Here is an 18,200-nt window from a genome sequence, read left to right on the forward strand (position 1 = left end):
TCCTCTTGTACTGGTATCAAGGGATGTAACATACAACAGGTCTTCACAGAACTCTTTCTTCTCACTGTTGAAAAATCTCACATAAACTAACAGCTGAGCATTGTCATCTAAAACTAAGCCTACACAGGCTGCCTTGTGAATTGCTTGATCCAGCTGTTCTAGCACATCCTTGGGTAACATTTCTGTTTCTCTTTAGGCTGTTGATGCTGACATGGCGATTTGATTGGTCACACAAACTCTTGTTTTTGTTTTCCCTCCAGTAAGGTCTCAGCCACTGCACTCATGCACTCCTTGACAATTCCTGAGTCTGTGAAAGGTTTTTTATGTTGTCCTAAAATCCAGGCAACTTTAAGGGAACATTCACTGGCACATTGTTGGGCAGTGAATGATTGTGTCAGGATCGATCATATTGGGCTCTTAGATTGATATGTATATGTATTTTCTGTGCCCTCAGTTCCGATTTGAGTGGGTATGATTGTTGTGCTTTGTCTCGTTGTGGCGCTTCACATTCCCTTCACATTTTAATTATAGCAACGGTCTCAGCGCATATGAGGCAAACCGGTTTTGAACTCCCAGTTGGAAGTATGAACATATACAAGTCGGTCCATTCTGGATAAAAAACTAAAATATTTCTAATTTTTGAGCAAGCCATGTCCCACTTCTCTCACTCACTTGACTCTTTTGTTTCCGCCTCTTCTCGCCCGGCTACGCCTACGTGTTTTTTGTCTTTGATACGCAAGCCCACTGCTCTGCTCTGAATAAATTGTTTGATTAGCGTCATGTGGGATGAGTTATAATGCACATGATTGGTCTAGACCGGCAATACGTCATCCAAAGTCGACACGCCCCTCTCTGGGGGAAAACAATCCCGCGAAACCAGCAATACTACAACAACAGCACTTGGAAGTTTAACATCGCTCCAAACTCTTACTTTAAACAAACCGTTTTAAATAATAACTATGCCGAAAATCTGCTGAGTAGTTAACAATACATCCAAAATCCCTGATCTCCGATTTGTCCTCCTGCCATGTCCTAAAATAGATCATGATAGATGGGCTTCGGCTCCAGGCTATAGACGAGACCGGCATCACCGCAGCCGTGGCTCGCTATTAGGGGGAAGAATCGCGCTGTCACATCAGAGAGAGACAGGAAAATGTGGAAAAGCTGTTACGTAGCGGGTTAATCGAGACTTTCACACTGATATATGAGGCTCATGAGATACATGAATATTCTCAGTCTGTGTGGTAAATGATGCTGGTGACAGTTACTACTGATGGATAGATAACATTAGCTTAAAGTGATGGTTCGGAGTAATTTCACCCTAGGCTGCTTTGCACCTTGACCTCGAGCCAAACAACCCCCCATAAGCTTTTTTCCCTTGTTATAACGTTGGTCGAGTTAGCGTTATCAGCTGGTTAGCTTAGTGGTCCACGTTTGTATCTCGTAAATTACCCCACTAATAATGCTATACCAAACTTCTACAGTAGTACAAATAGTTTCTGTACTTATAAAACGAGGCATTAGAAAGTTTGTAACTACACCAGAAGTATATTTAAATAACACTTGCCTGATGGCATGGCTACTCCTCTCTGCTACTGCGCTATCGTGTGAGATCCCGCAACATCCTGCGAGATCACGCACAGAGCACAACATCTATTACCAAGCAAGAAGCGAGAGAACAGCAGAATAGATCAAGAAAATGGCAGAGTCAGAGGTGAGCATTGTGAGCAAGTGCTATTTAAATAAACTCCTGGTGTACTTACAAACTTTCTAATGCCTCGTTTTATAAGTACAGAAACTATTTGTACTACTGTAGAAGTTTGGTATCATTCCGGGCATTATTAGTGGGGTCATTTACGAGATACACCAGGGGTCATCAACTACATTTTTCCAAGGGCCAGAATTTTTCTAAGCAGACACTACTGGGGCCAGGCAATACACAGGGCTGGGTTTGTGCTCTACCTTTGTAATGTTACCTGCTGTAAATGCTTTAGGTGCTAAATAACAGAACGCATTTTTTCCTCTTCACATTTTCTGAATTCGTGATTATTCTGCGGGCCAGACTAAAAGCTTTGGTGGGCCGAATCTGATTGACGATGGCTGAGTTACACTCTTGGATCCATTATTAACTTATCGTGAACGCTTAGGTTCAGGCAAGGCCACAACATAAATATTAGACGTGTATGAAACAAATTTTGTCAAAATTATGATCCAAACACACGTCAAATTGTAATGACTTCTATGGGATCTTCTGTTTTCTATCCCCCAAAACAGGTAGCGTCCTTTAGCGAAGTACCCATATGTAACGGTCTGATGTATACAGCAACTACCATAAAGACGTGAAAAGCTGCGCAGGTTAAAAACTAAATTAAGATTACCGTAATTGCGGGACAATATGCGCAGGGTAAAATAGAAACAGTCCGTCAAAATCTAAAATGAATGAAAGGTCAAACTTACCACGCTGTAAATCTGTGGCTTGCGTCTTTTTGCCAGGTCGATGATGTTGATTCCATTGTAGTAGAGGTTTTCGATGCAGCCGTGGAAGTTCTTCCTGAGGAAGGTGCCAGGTTTGCCAGGCAGCGGGATGCCTCCAAAGCTTAGCTTTAATGAAGAGGCAAAAGAAGCATAACACAAACATTTTATAAGTAATCATTTCACAATGATATCCACATTCTGTTTTGGATTTTTTTAAACCACCAAGAAGTACTGGGAAATCCAGACTTTTTCAATTGCCTTGTCCATTAAAATAATACTCTGGCAGCTTTCCCAAGCTATTTCAGCTTAAATGATGGTAGCATTTTGCTAAACACAGTGGATTACTACCACTTGCATAACTGAGTTACAGCCTGCTTTTTCCGGAGAGCTGATTTTTAAACATCATGTAAAGGAGAAACCTGATTTCTCCTAGATCATTTTCTTGGGCACAGGTAACTGGGTTTCTGAGAGACTTATTATATGTGCAGGACAAAAGACTACAGATAGAAAAAGTAAAGGAGCCGGAAGATGTAAGGCAGGGGTGTCAAACTCAGTTACACTAAGGGCCACACTGGAAATGACGATCACAATAAGGGCCAGACATGGTGAATTTATTGACATGCTTTTATTTAACAAAAAAGTCAATTAACTTTGTATTGTTGCATGTCTCATATAGCTTTCTCCCATACAGTTTGGTCGACAGAAAACCCTAAAAAAGTCAGCAAAAAAGTTTCTTGGCCATCGTAGAATTTAGCAAGTCATGAAAAACAAACATTACATTTTTCAAAGCAGCTCCCACCCAGCTGACTCACCACAACCACAACCTTAAAACTCTCTTCTTCTGCGGGGAATTCTGAGTCTCAAAGTCAGCAAATCTGTCACATTCTGCACGGCAGTGTCGCATAATTACAGTATGAAAAACAGTTTCCTCATTGTTGTGGTGTGGTGCACAACTAGTCGGGCCAACATTTGTAAGGGGCCGGCTTTGGCCCCCCGGGCTTTGAGTTTGACACGTGATGTAAGGAGAGATAATTAACAAAGTGTTATATATAAATTATACCATCCATGCGTGACAGAAATGAATATTTTGCATTTTCAAAAGTATTCATACCGGTGATGTAAATCAATAAAATGTGTGTTTTTGTTTATTTCCATTAGTATTAGGACTTCTTTATTAATGCTTTTGATTACAAACATGGGTACATGTACTGTAAAACCATGGCGAGTATATTTTGATTATTATATTAACTTTCATTTTTCAGGTTAGGCGTATTGCGATGGACCAAATTCCCAATCAAATAATGCTCCCACTACATAATTCTTTATAATACACAACTAGTCACTCCTTGTACAGTGTACTGTAAGAATAAGTGGTGCATATTTTTACACTCTGTTCTAATGAGTGGATTTGAGTTAGCTCTGGTAAACAGTTACGCAGTGTAGTCTGTATGTCTAGGGTTTTTTGAAAGGTAAGAACAGAAGGAGTGGATCTGGTATGCGCTGCCTTTGTCAAGGTTGAAAGGAGTACATAACCATTGCCTGCCAAGGCAATAATTGTGCTGCGTCATTAACAGTCACTCAAGGTGAACTTGACTCAGCAGTATATCTACCTACCTCTACTATCTAGTTCACCTCTTCGGCGCCAGATCGTTGAACTACTCTCGTGGTAACTTGGCTCTGTGTGTCCTGCTCGTGATTCTTGTGTTTCCTAGTACTCTGTTTAATCCTGTTGTCCTTTGTTCAGATCCCGCTCTGAAACTGCTGCTTACCTACAACTTACCTGTGCGACCTGCTTGCTGCCTCCCCGCTGAGACCTGTTGAGCCATTGCTCTTCCGCTTCTGCTGCGCTGCCGACTTCCACCATGCACTGCTCGCTCACATATTCCTCTGGATTTCTTTCAGTGAGTCAAGACTGGATTCTCTCAGACCGTCTGCTCCGAGTCTCAGTCTCAAACTTCCCCACTTTGCTCATTTAAGACTGACTGTTCAAATAAACACATCTAACTGCTATCTGCCTCCGTGTGTGTTGTCTCCGTGTTTTGGGTCAAACGGCAAACTTAACAGGAAGCGAGAATGAAAGTGAATGGAAGGTGGGTATTTGCCAAGGTTAATTTCTCGCATGTATGACCTTGCCTTAATAAAGATTGATAATTATGAAGATTGACTACAACATCACGGATGAGGCGCATCGTGATTGGTTTAGATTTGTTGCAGTTCATGGTGATAGTTACTGAATATTGTACCAAATTTCCGCAAAGAGTTTCAACTGTTAGTCACATAACGTTGTCAATGAGAACATAAATAGGACTCTGTCCAGAACCCTGGATACCTAAATGAACTCCTCCCACTCAATATTACTTCCAATAAGGGTATGCTACTGATCACTTGTTCAGTCTGAATGACTGGCAGGATGGACAAACCTCATAGTCAACCTCCAGTGAGTCTCCTTCCCCTTTGGTTTGGAAGTGCTGTGTGTGGGAGTCCACTGTAAGGTTCACCTGCTGGTTGAAGCGCTTGATGGCGACAGAGTGCCAGTGCTGGTCGTCCAGCAGACTGCCGACTGTGATAGCCACACGACTGCTGCTGAACCTGAGCCTGGTGTCGTCTGAGAGAAAAACGTGAAAAAAACAGATGATTTGTTTTTTTTGGTGAAGAACACACAAAACATACAATTTGCAACATGAACATATCCCCCCCCCCCCCCTCTCCATTAGTACCCGTCCAAACAAAAATCAAGAAAAGATGACAAAATAACTACAGTATTCAAGACCATATAACACAATTACAACAAAATAGACCATATAAATAAACCATGAACCAAATAAATGGTTATGGTATAAATGACAACACCATAAGCCCATCATATACGTTTCTCCCCAGCGCAAAGCTTCTTAGGAGCCCTCCAGAAAGCTCAGATACTTTCCCCATTTTCTAGTATAGGCATCCAACTTGGCAAACCGTTTATATGACTATATTTTTCATATGCCGCCACCCTAGCCATCTCATAAGCCCACTTCTTGATTGACGGCACCCCTTCATTACTCCATCCTCTTGAAATAATCTGTCTGGCTATCATTAAACTAGTCTGGACCCAGCTTCTTATGTGCTTATCCATCCCGCTTAGGATTGACCCATCTCTCAGAACAAATAATCTTGGGCTAAATCTGGGTCCCTGCACTCCGACATAGGTTATCATGTTTCCAAAATTCCTTGAGCTTATCACAGGACCATAGGATATGAAGTAATTGGCTGTCCTCTGTATTACATTTACAACAATTTGGGGCGTCTTTCAGACCAATTCTAAACAATCTGGAGGGAGTCCAATAGAAGTGATGCATAATCTTGAACTGAATGAGGCGCACCCTCACATCGTGTGACATAGTTTGAATATTCCTATAGATTCTGTCCCACTTCTCATCATCCAGTGTAATACTCAGATCCCTTTCCCATGTCTTTTTGAGGACTGCCCAGGCTCCATCCCCGAGGTTCTGGATAAGCATAGAATAATAAGCCTCATGACCTTTTCCATATTTCAACAACACCTTATCTAAACATTCTGGTGCCTTTGGGGCTGAAGAACTGGATCCAAAACTCTTTGGAGCATCTTTGTAGTCAACTCTTTTCAGCATCGAGGGAAATAGCAGCTATTGAGGATTGTCTATCAGCTACAGACCATGCAATATTAATGAGATGCCTGATATTATCTGAAGAGCTACGCCCATGAATTGAGTCAGATTTCTTAGACCATCCTGTGACATTCTTTGTTTAATCCACCTTTCTATGGAGTGACAGTAACCTGTGGTATTGAAAATCAAAATTGGCATTGAAACAACGAATATTGGCACTTAAAAATGTTGAACTGAAATATAAACATCAAAACGTTATAATCTCACAATGCTATTATTTTATTTCACTTTGACATTTGTTTGCTTTATGATAGGTTTTTCAATGTCAATCTACATTTTTTCTTGATGTCTGACTTTTTTCAGTGACAGTTTTTTTTTTTTTTTTACGTTGTCAGGATTTTTACAATGTCACTGGTTTTCAGTTTCAACTTTCTGTCACTGTTTTGGAGTAGAGAGGTGGGGCCTGAGGGGAGGGACAAAGAGGTCGTGGTTTACAAGTAATTTGCATAGGCTACTGGGAGAGACCGCAGCTCCACAGGAATCCTCACTACAGATGTGTTATTACCGATATCTGCAATGGCTTCCACAAGTTCACCTGGAACCTCCAAATCTCAGGTAAGTCTGTTTATCTCTGCCATTTTCGTTGACATAGAAGCGGGCTGGTTTAGTGTTAACTATATATGTAATCTGTGCTGTTTTGGCAGAGGTTAGCTGAATAAGCGCTAACGCTAGCTAATACCACATCAGCTAGCCCACTTGGGGGTTTAAAGTGATATTAATAGTGCACTGATTGAGTTTTGGTATTTATCTTGTAGGGTGTAGCGCTTGTGTTGCGATGTGTCTGTCTTTAAGAGGATTGCTTGCTAGATCCCTCCAACAGTCTGCATTTATTTTGTATACCCACTATATATTTGTACCATGCCTCCAGAGGGACCTTGACATGTTCTCAGACTTCTGCTGGACCCTGTGCAGCTTCAAAATGTTCAATTAAACCTTTTTTAATTTTGTTTTGGATATGTATTATGTAAATTAAATGCAAACCTAAAGTGTGCATTTCATTTACAAAAAAAAAAAGTAATTGTTTGTGAAGTATTCTAAAAGCAACTGCAGTCTTTTAACATGACTTGTCAATTACAGGATATACAAGATCTTTTCTTGGAAGGGGACCATGACAGAGTGACAGAAGAGTCTGCCAGTGGAGTACTTTTACCACCCATCCAGTGCCCTCTGAGGCCGCAGACTATGGCAGAACTGAGGGCAGCCATTAACCCTGTGACTCCCTCCTAGGACAATGGCGGATAGCTTTGCAAGACTGCACTTAACTATGTGATTCTTCACACATAAACATGGCAGGATAACACAGGAAAACCATTTTGTTGTTATTTTTAAATGACAAATACCACTTTATATGATTTTAATCCTAAACAGTTTTTGAAATGACATGTATTTACAGTATGGACTCCAGCAAAACAGTTAAAGCTGTACCTTTTCAATGAATAACATATAATAACAAGTAAGAATATATTAATATAATAATAATATATTCAAGTAAGAATTTGACTCTATATTTCATAACAAATTACAGTCAATGTGATAATGCATATGAGGGTTAACGTCTACTGGCCTATGCAAAAGGGTACAAGTCCCATTTGATGACTTAAAACAGTGTAAGTGTAAAACACTGTAAAAGTGTAAATAGTCAAAATCTACAGGGTGACGTTGCAGAACTTCCTGAAGCCTTCTCAGCAGTCTCTCCATAAACTCCCTCTCAGTCGAAGGTGCCTGTAATTATACACAACTTAGTGAAATCGGATGAAAAATGTAAAGGTTATGCCTTTAAGCCAGAAATACCACAGACATACTTGTTTTTGTTTACAGCCAAGTTTATACATTGATGTCCAAGTAAACCATTAACCGATAATATTTTTGACCCATTAACACTATCAGTTAAACAGTTAAAAAATATTGTACTGGACCGTCTCGCCAGTATGCAAATTATATGTAAATTACCTGTACTTTGTCCCTCCCCTCAGGCCCCACCTCTCTACTCCAAAACAGTGACAGAAAGTTGAAACTGAAAACCAGTGACATTGTAAAAATCCTGACAACGTAAAAAAAACAAAAAAAAACCTGTCACTAAAAAAAAGACAAAGAAATTTCAAAATGAAACAAAATAATAGCATTGTGAGATTCTAACTTTTTGATGTTTATATTTCAGTTACCAATACCACAGGTTACTGTCACTGTTCTAGCTCCATACCTTTCGGCATGTTTGATTTTACTTTCTAGTTCTAACATTGCTTTAGCAGTATTCCTTCGAATGAAGCATATTCTATAATTCTATAATGCGCCCCCCGATCCCAGCCTTTAATGGCTCCCATTCCAATGAGCTGCCACAGCAGATTTTTAAGGAAACAGGCTTCATCATCATACAAAAACAAAGAGTGAGGTTGTAAAACAGCTGTGATTTACCTAGGTTGAGGTAGAGGGCCAGTTTTCCTCTGTGAAGCTCCAGTGTGATGTAATCTCCCCTCTGTCCCTCCCCGTGCAATAAAACCCCCTCGGCCTGATGGCTCTTAAAGTGCAGAGAGATCACGTCCTTCACTGTCGACATGGACTTCTGGTTGAAACGATACAGCAAAGAGCTCCTGCCGTCAAAGTTTGCCACGTCTGACTCTAAAAGAAAGATCACATCATTGAATTAAAAACCTTCTCAATGACATGCTACATACAGAGCCAAAGATTTTTATTAAATAATTCAAGTTTTACAATTTTGATGGGTAGGCCTACAATAATGTGGCTGAATGGGAAAAAGATTCAAACATTTTGAAAATCTCTTAATCTTGGGAACAAAATCCCAGACAAAACTGATGGTTCGATTAGATGGCATTAAACATACTTTTGTTTAATTGTTTTAAGGCTATTGTTAGACAATGTCTGCATTGGTGATGGCGTGTTGCTTCAACTATAAATGAGAAGACATAGAAAACATAAACGCCCAGATGCTGCAAAGCACTTTATTGAACCACAACAACAAAACCTCGCTCCTCTGTCGCATACTTATAAATAGTTACATTTGCATAATATCATACAAGGTTTCAAGGTATTCTACAGTTACCTGACGTGTGCTTGTGCATATTTCATTGGCCAATGCAGTGTGCTGCCAGATGACAGTGGCCAAGTTAGAACAGAATACTCCTTTTCTTTCTTGTTTCCCCCTAACTGTATCCCCTGCCCCCTTTCCAAGATGGCAGCCTGTCCTTAGTTCTGTTCAAGGGGGTAAGTGAATGTCTGGAAAGCGTAGGTCCTATGGTGCCATTTTGATGCTACCTAGCACTCACCCTCCGTTAGCATCCCATTGACTGCCATTCATTCTGACGTCACTTTGACAGAGAATAACTTTACATCTGAAGCGTTTAAAGACTCTATTTGTCCGTTGTTTATTTCTAAAGAAACACGACAATGTATGTTATGGCTCCGTAGCAGACGTTTTTATAACAATAGGCTAACGACTTACTGTCTCATAGTAGAAGAATTACCGTATAGTACAGGAGAAGCTCTCAGGCAGTTTGGACTTCCATTAGCTGTTTAAGTGTAATTACTAATGTTAACTATCATTTTAGTGATCAATAATTAGCCTGTGTCTATGTTATCTCCTTACATATACCTACGCTCTCCGTCTCTGCTAGATTGGGAATGATTGAGATTTCTCTTGGCACAGCTACCAGAAGACTTCCAACTTTCAGACAGGTTGCTCACGTCACATCTACGTCTTCAAGCTCAGTTGGAGGCTGCTCAGTAACGCTCAGCCATCACCGGGAAAGAGCTTCTAATGTCCTTCACTGGTCTCCGTCCAGAGACACGGGGTCTGCTGGTCCACTCTTATATACTATCTATGGTTCTGTTTAGTGTTTGTCTGTTTTAACATTTTTAAAGTTTTTTAATGGATTTTAACATCCTCTCTAACAAATTGTTTGCCTCTCAACAAAGTTTGGTGTGAGCCATTTGAAAAATTGTGGTTTACTCCTCAACCTATGAGCTATTTTCACCTGGTTTGGAGACCTACTCCATGTGCTGTGCCTAATCAGTCTGGCCCTTCTACTACAACCCATCTGCTGCTGTGGGGTTTGTCTTTAGCCTGAAACAGCTTGAGTGATCACTGCGTCATTGCGGGTGTAAGAGATACCAGGATATCTAAATGTAAACCATGTATTATAATTAAGAGGAATCTTAAGTCGTTCTGTGAACAAGCTTTTTTAAGTGATCTTTATCTTTGTGACTGGACCAGGGTAGATTTGATCCCAGAGCCCGAGATAGCAATACTTTAAATCACTTTTTTTGGACATTATAAAGAAGCATGCTCCTCTCAGCAAATATACGCCGGAACACCTTCCGGCACCTCCGACGTTGGATCCGGAACCTTTTTTATTGGATCCGGCACCTCCTGTGTCACTATGAAAAATGAATTGTCTAAATGGAAAAAAATAAACTACTGTTTGTGTAGTGTTCAATGTTGTTATCTGTCTTGTTAGTCTTTATTCCCCATTGGAGTTACAAAAGTCTTGTGTTTGCATTTTCGATGCGTTTTGAGGTGAATTTTCAGGCTAAGACAGAGGGAGGAGAGGGACGGAGGGGGAGAGGGATGGGACTTCAACAGCGCGGCGCTGCTCTTCAAGTGACACCAGCGCTTGGGCTGGTTGAGGTTGCTGTTATAGCCTCGTTTCACTCAGGGGAAAAATGTCAAAAAGACAACAAAGTTTGCTTTACTTTTTCAAATACGCTGGCCAGTCGGATCCCAAACAGGCAAAAACCTCAAGAATGTGGAGACCACGGTGGGTTTTTTGTTTTAATTGTCCAATGGATAATTGCTGCTTGTGAAAACGATCGTTGTAGTGCATTTTTAATTTATTTTACATTTTGCACCGATGCAGTGCACGTTCTGAAATAAAAATAAACATTGCCCTGATGTACACACAGCGTTGTTTAGGCTTTTTTAGTCAGAGAAGCTACGTAGGCAGGTGTCATTTTTTTTTTTTGGTTCCGTTACCTCCAACCCCCGTTTTAAGTCGCCGGATCCACCCTCCGGGACCTCCCACTTTACAGATTAAGCACTGATTAAAGTGCGTGATAATCTGTGGTTTTCAGAGCAATTGTCTGATCTAATTCATGAGCGTGATCTTGCTTGGGCAACAGTAAAGAAATCTAAAAATATCTCAGACTGGCAACATTTTAGGCACCTGAGAAACCAATGTGTCTCTCAAATTTAAAAAAAAATTTCAGGCAGCAACGGAGCAATCCCCAAAGTGAAACGTCATGTATATAGACTAGCATTGCCCTGACTCCCTGAACAAGCTGCAGAGGCGGCTTCGTCCTGCTGCAGAGAGACTGAGCCCTGTTCACACAAAAGCGGCAGTTAATCAGTATTTCACACTATGATGGTTAAATTTGCAATTAATCCGCAGTTCACATGCATGCCAACCCATCGGGGTTCTGTATAATACTGTTACGGATGGGGCTCCATCAAAAGTAAGTGGTTTGGCAGCATGTTGGTCCGCTGTTGCCCCTCAGATGATCTGCATTGTGCATCAAACGGTGTTGTGCACAAAACTAAGCGGAGAGCTTAAAAGGACAATAGACAGCGTGATGGCTACAATTAATTTAATTCGCTCCACATCAAGCTTCCAACATTGCCTTTTTTGCAAACTACTGTCAGACATGTCTGCTGAGCACCACAACCTGCTTTTGTACAATGATGTCAGGTGGCTGTCTGAAGGCAAAGCACTGGAGCGTTTTTGTGAGCTCAGAGAAGATAATAACTTTCCTCCACAACAGCAAGCAAAAAAAGGCAGATACATTTGAAATGCATGTTGGACAACGACTCTATAGACGAGGTCTGCTTTCTGAGCAACATATTCAAACATCTGAATTACCAACACGGTCTCACTGCAGTTTGTGTAATTGTCACGTTATTTTTAATCAGACAACGGGGAAACAAAACGCCACACGCGGGACGCGATCCCCGGTCTCCCGGATGAAAGTCCTGTATTGTTTGACCCAGCCACCACCCTATGCAGATTTTCGGCTTTTCATACTACTCCCTACCGTATTCGTGCTGTGATCACGAAATATGCTTCCCACTGAAATACATTACTTTACTTTTTCGTGCTGGTCACCACGAAAAAACGAGGAAAACGTCTCCGTGAACACAAATCAATAGATTAAATAACGTGACCATGTCACGAACTGCTGTGAGACTGGGTTGGAATTACCTAAATATGGGACTACAAGGCAAGGCAGAGATGCGTGCATTCCAAGTCAAACTGGACCTTTTTACGACTGACTTGAAGACTGTTGCATTTTCCGACGCTGCGCAAACACATCTAATGCCCGACACAAGTGGTTTGGCCACAAAACTTTGTGGTGTACCTGGGTCGGATGTGACCAAAATGCTATTTTTTTATTTGAACAGTGAGGCAAATGTTATTGCTACTGGTTCTTTGCACTGATAGCTCCTTTTTGTTTTATGCACTTTGAGATGTGTCTGGGTCAGATATGACCAAAATGCTTCTTTTTTTTTTTCAAAAGAAAATAAATCATATTGCTACCTTAAAAGTTCTGTTCAATTAGATATTTTGTTTTGTACGCACCTTTTGATGTGCCTGTGTCAGATGTGACCAAATCTAAAATGAATAAACTGTTTTTTTTTTCATTACATTAATTTGTGTTTTAAAATCTGGCCCAATTGAATTTGTAATTGAATAGCCCTGCTCTAGAGTGTACTATTGAGACAATGCTGGCTCTGTCCATGGTGTTATAGGCACAGAGAGCTTCACACAGATTCACACAACAGAGACCCTATTCATTCTTTATTCCTCTGTAATTTTAGGGAATTTATCATACTTGTGTCTGACAGTAAAATACTACAAGCCCTAGGGAATGGTACAATCTGTCAACGTCTAGGGAATAGCAGGCTTGGACCCAAAAGTGCAGAGTGTGGAGGCAGCAGGTAGATTTTAAAGTTTTAATAAATAAAACAGCAAAAGGTGTCCATAAGCAGGGGGTAAAAAACTGGCAACCGAGATCCAATTAAAAACCAACAACCTGGGAACACTGAAAACTAAAAGAAGCATAAACCACAAACAAGCAACTCCGAAGAAGACGCTGGGAATGACGCAGGGAGTAAAGACAATAGCTGTGTTTGAAACCGTTCCCTCATTCACTCACTCACTTTTCCGTATATAGTGTTTAATAAATAGTGAACTATACAGAGAATGACAAAATGAGATTTAGGACACTACACTGAAAACACATAATTGCGTGACTTGCGTCAGTAGATGCGCCTGTTATGTGTGTGATGGAGGCGAGCGCTCCCAGCATCATGTAAACCGAAACAACAATACTTATAATACGTCCCTGAAACAAACTCTCAGCACTCAGGCGGATAGTAAAAGGTTTATATATATATATATGTATATTAGAGCTGTCAGCGTTAACGCGTTAATTGCGATGCGATTAAGGGCCGACGCGACGCGATATTTCTCGCATGCCGGCATTTATTAATTTATTTTACACTTCACTCGGCTTTGCGTGGTGCCTAACAGGCTACTATTTTGACCCTTTGCAGCACCGTTACTTATCATCAAGCTAACACATCCTCCTACTGCAGGCTGCAGGCATGATGGAGAAAGACAGCAGCAATGAAATCCTGAATGGAGCTTTTTATTTTCCAAAACTCCCAGGCGGCTCGTAGACAAGTTGAAAGCACATTGTGTAAAGCCGAATTAAAATATCACCGAAGCACGTCAAGGTTGAGCTACCACCTACGGAGCTAAGCATATATTTCAGTTAACGTGATGCTACCGCTAGCATGATACTTGCCGACCTGTGGATGAAACCAAATCCCAAAAATGACTACAGCTCTTGCGAAATGGGTGGCAACTAACTGCAGACCTGTCAGCATCGTAGAGGACTCGGGTCTTAAAGACGTACTACGGTTGACCTGTCTCGTTGCCGTCGAGGGGGACAGTAGTTTTCACGGACACACAGCCTGTATGACATATGTATGGAACTGCTGCAAGGTGCTGCAAACGCTGTCTCATTAACTGGTGATCACTGGATGTCAGTGAGTAATCAACATTATTTAGGAGTTACTAAACACTAGATTGACTCTGGTAAGGATAAGGATCTTTTGTTTTATAGTTTGGTACTTGGAGGAATTGTGCAATAATGACAGATTCACACATTTTTCTTTTGTTTACAGTAAATACATAATTACAAATCTTAAAATCAAGTTCATAAAGTAACTTTCTTTGCATTCATTTGATTCCCAATCAAGGTACACTGGTAAAAATTGTTTTTGATTGTTAATATGTACTTAAAAACTGTTCTGAAATGCAAAATAATAGAATTTTAATCATGTGATAAAACATGTGATTATTCACGATTAACTATAGAACTTCAACAATTTAAAAAAAAAAATCATTTGACATCCCTAATATATATATATATATATATATATATATATATATATATGTATGTTGCAAGCTCTGCTTTGAACTGCAGTGTGTGTGTCACTCACTGTAGGAGCAGCCGTACACCTCCACTCTGAGGCCCAGCCAGCCGCTGCGGTTCCAGTCCAGAGGGACAAAACGCAGGAAACGGGTCCTCACTGAGTGGGACAGCTTGTTCTGGACGACGGCCTCCGAATTTATGTTCCCCACAAATGTCTGAAGAAACAGACAGAGACAAAGATTATGGTTATGATGCGCAGTCAGAGAGAGAGATACAGAGAGTGAGACAGAGAGTGAGACAGAGAAATGCACAACAATGATAATTAACTAAATGTGACTCATAATAATTATAGTAATGGTAATAATGATGAACAATGGCAATTATAGTAACAGTAAAGATAATAGAACTATGACTACTACTAATATTAATAACAGTAATAATAATAGTAGTAGCAGTGGCCGTTTAGAAAGACCATGGCAGCAGCCCTGATCCAGGAGGAGCCACTACAGTCCAAGGAAATCTGCGAGGTGCGAATGCACAAGGACTCTGGGGGAAAAACTAAGCTTCCTAGTAGAGCCCTGCGCGGGACTGTTTTCTTCATCCCGCTCCCGGCGAATTTCTGACCATTACCGCCCGCACCCGCAACGTGTGTGTTACACTCCCGCCCGCTCCCGCAATGTGTATGTCCACTCCCGCCCGCACCCGTAAAACTCTGAGAATCTATGCCCGGTCAATAATAGAGATGCAATGATTTTGTGTCTTCTCCCATCCCGCATGAGAAAACACGTCATTTTATAGGTTAATAGGGAGAAGATGCAGGGAAAGAAGAAAGGTGTTTGCTGCTGTGAGAGCGGGAGGAAGGAGCAGAGGATGAGGGAGCGGGCGGGCGGTGGACAGAGCCTCGGAGCTCCCCCGTCCTGGGAGGCTCAGACACGCTGGTGTCTGCTCATAGATAGGCTATACAGTATATACTCAGTCAGTATATATGTATATCTATGGTGTCTGCTGGCATGGCGGGGTTCCAGGCTACATCCCAATCCCGCAGTGGTTTTTTTAGCCGCCCGCTCCCGCACGCAGCAAAGTAAAAACCGCCCGCTCCCGCAAGATTTGCGCGGGACCCAATCCCAATGCAGCCCTCTACTTCCTAGGACAACTTTGATTAGGACTTCCTTCAATTGTCAAAATATTAAAATGAAATCATTTGATCAAATATAAATTTCATTTTACGACAGGAAGCTAAAGTGAGAGCATTGACTTTCTTACTGATTCACTCACCTCATATCTGCAGTTTTGCACAGAATCTGTTATCCCAACAAAAACTTTAAGGATGTTTCCAAATAAACATGCATGGCTCACGAAAGACCTAAAACAAGCTCTGATCCAAAATAATCTTACACAGAAATGAAATAATTTATTTCCAGTAAGTATTGATAAGTAGTGGAAAAAGTGAGTACAAGTGAAAGGTGGTCTTCTTCTGAAAGTCCACTATAATCTCTTTAGTCTTAGCTGACATTAAAGTGCTCATATTCTGCTCATTTTCAGGTTCATAATTGTATTTAGAGGTTATATCAGAATAGGTTTACATGGTTTAAGTTAAAAAAAAAACATATTTTTGTTGTACTGCACATTGCTGCAGCTCCTCTTTTCACCCTGTGTGTTGAGCTCTCTGTTTTAGCTACAGAGTGAGACATCGCACTTCTATTCCATCTTTGTTGGGAGGTAAGGACTACTAGCCAGTCAGAAGCAGAGTATGAGGGCGTGTCCTGACAGTACCTAGGTAAGGACTACTAGCCAGTCAGAAGCAGAGTATGAGGGCGTGCCCTGACAGTACCTAGGTAAGGACTACTAGCCAGTCAGAAGCAGAGTATGAGGGCCCTGACAGTAGCTAGGTAAGGACTACTAGCCAGTCAGAAGCAGAGTATGAGGGCGTGTCCTGACAGTAGCTAGGTAAGGACTACTAGCCAGTCAGAAGCAGAGTATGAGGGCGTGCCCTGACAGTACCTAGGTAAGGACTACTAGCCAGTCAGAAGCAGAGTATGAGGGCGTGCCCTGACAGTACCTAGGTAAGGACTACTAGCCAGTCAGAAGCAGAGTATGAGGGCGTGCCCTGACAGTAGCTAGGTAAGGACTACTAGCCAGTCAGAAGCAGAGTATGAGGGGTCCCTGACAGTAGCTAGGTAAGGACTACTAGCCAGTCAGAAGCAGAGTATGAGGCGTGTCCTGACAGTAGCTAGGTAAGGACTACTAGCCAGTCAGAAGCAGAGTATGAGGGCGTGCCCTGACAGTACCTAGGTAAGGACTACTAGCCAGTCAGAAGCAGAGTATGAGGGCGTGTCCTGACAGTACCTAGGTAAGGACTACTAGCCAGTCAGAAGCAGAGTATGAGGGCGTGCCCTGACAGTAGCTAGGTAAGGACTACTAGCCAGTCAGAAGCAGAGTATGAGGGCGTGCCCTGACAGTACCTAGGTAAGGACTACTAGCCAGTCAGAAGCAGAGTATGAGGGCGTGCCCTGACAGTACCTAGGTAAGGACTACTAGCCAGTCAGAAGCAGAGTATGAGGGCGTGCCCTGACAGTACCTAGGTAAGGACTACTAGCCAGTCAGAAGCAGAGTATGAGGGCGTGCCATGCTAGCAGCAAGGCGAGCATTTTAACGTGTGTTAAAACGTTTGTTCACGAACACTGTGTTTGAGCTATGTTACTGGTTGCACGGCGTTCGTCGTTCGACTGGCCGCCATCCAAGATGGCGGCCGCATGTAACCATTAATGCTACTGTCTTTATAATCTATCTTTGCAATAATCCGTCTGGAACATGCTGCAAACAACACGGGAGCCGAGTTGAGGACATAGGTGGGTTAATTACACGTGTTAGCACAGAAATACCAGTAAAGTTTTTAAAATCGTAATTACCCACATATATCAAGACAGCTGTGCGTGCATCCCAGGGATACTTAACTTGCACATTTATTAATTTGGTATGGTGTGGTCGTTGCTAATGTCACAGCAGTTTCGTCTGCTGGCTAACATTTGTTGTTGGGTTGTAAATGATAAGGCTAATCTTTTAACAGGTGCTTCCCAACATAATGCCACGAATTGGCGTACTGGTAATTATATCAGGGGAGCCAAAGCGCGTGCTGGTTGTATATCATAGCTGGCTGATGGCATATGCCTCTGTGACAGCAGCATAAACCAATCCCCTGGCGGCACTGGCCGCTCACTACACCAACCTGTTTCGGTTGTGTTTAACGGCAAGTGGACATGGTAACGTTAGGCGGTCAGTGACAGTTAAGTAATTAAAACAGTAGCGAAGCCAACAATAGCCCTGTTAGCTCATGTTAGCTCCAATACTTTGGGTACATCTGCAGGAATATATGAAATTACTTAACTGGTGGAATACAACCGGTACAGGTCGGTGTAGTGAGCGGCCAGTGCTGCCAGGGGATTGATTTATGCCGCTGTCACAGTGGCATATGCCATCAGCCACCAGCAAATGCCGCTGTAATGAGCGGCATGTGCCACGAGGGCATCGGCACATGCCTTTGTACCACAGTGGCTGACCATTAGCCACTTTTCGATCGCTGTGCTCCTG

General features: G+C 41.8%; 1 protein-coding gene across 1 annotated transcript in view; it reads right to left on the reverse strand.

Annotated features, from left to right (window-relative positions):
* Positions 1–18,200, reverse strand: part of LOC144513344 (contactin-associated protein-like 5) — a gene marked incomplete at its 3' end in the record, with an annotated part of 216,085 nt that overhangs the window by 152,909 nt on the left and 44,976 nt on the right. Inside the window, exons 4-7 of the mRNA XM_078244387.1 lie at positions 14,680–14,827; positions 8,574–8,777; positions 4,896–5,080; positions 2,458–2,601 (exon numbers count right to left, since the gene is read on the reverse strand). Of these exons, the coding sequence (XP_078100513.1) occupies positions 2,458–2,601; positions 4,896–5,080; positions 8,574–8,777; positions 14,680–14,827 (681 nt within the window). The remainder of the gene's footprint in view (positions 1–2,457; positions 2,602–4,895; positions 5,081–8,573; positions 8,778–14,679; positions 14,828–18,200) is intronic.

Source organism: Sander vitreus, unplaced genomic scaffold (genome assembly GCF_031162955.1).
Source record: "Sander vitreus isolate 19-12246 unplaced genomic scaffold, sanVit1 ctg216_0, whole genome shotgun sequence".
Taxonomy (NCBI): Eukaryota; Metazoa; Chordata; class Actinopteri; order Perciformes; family Percidae; genus Sander; species Sander vitreus.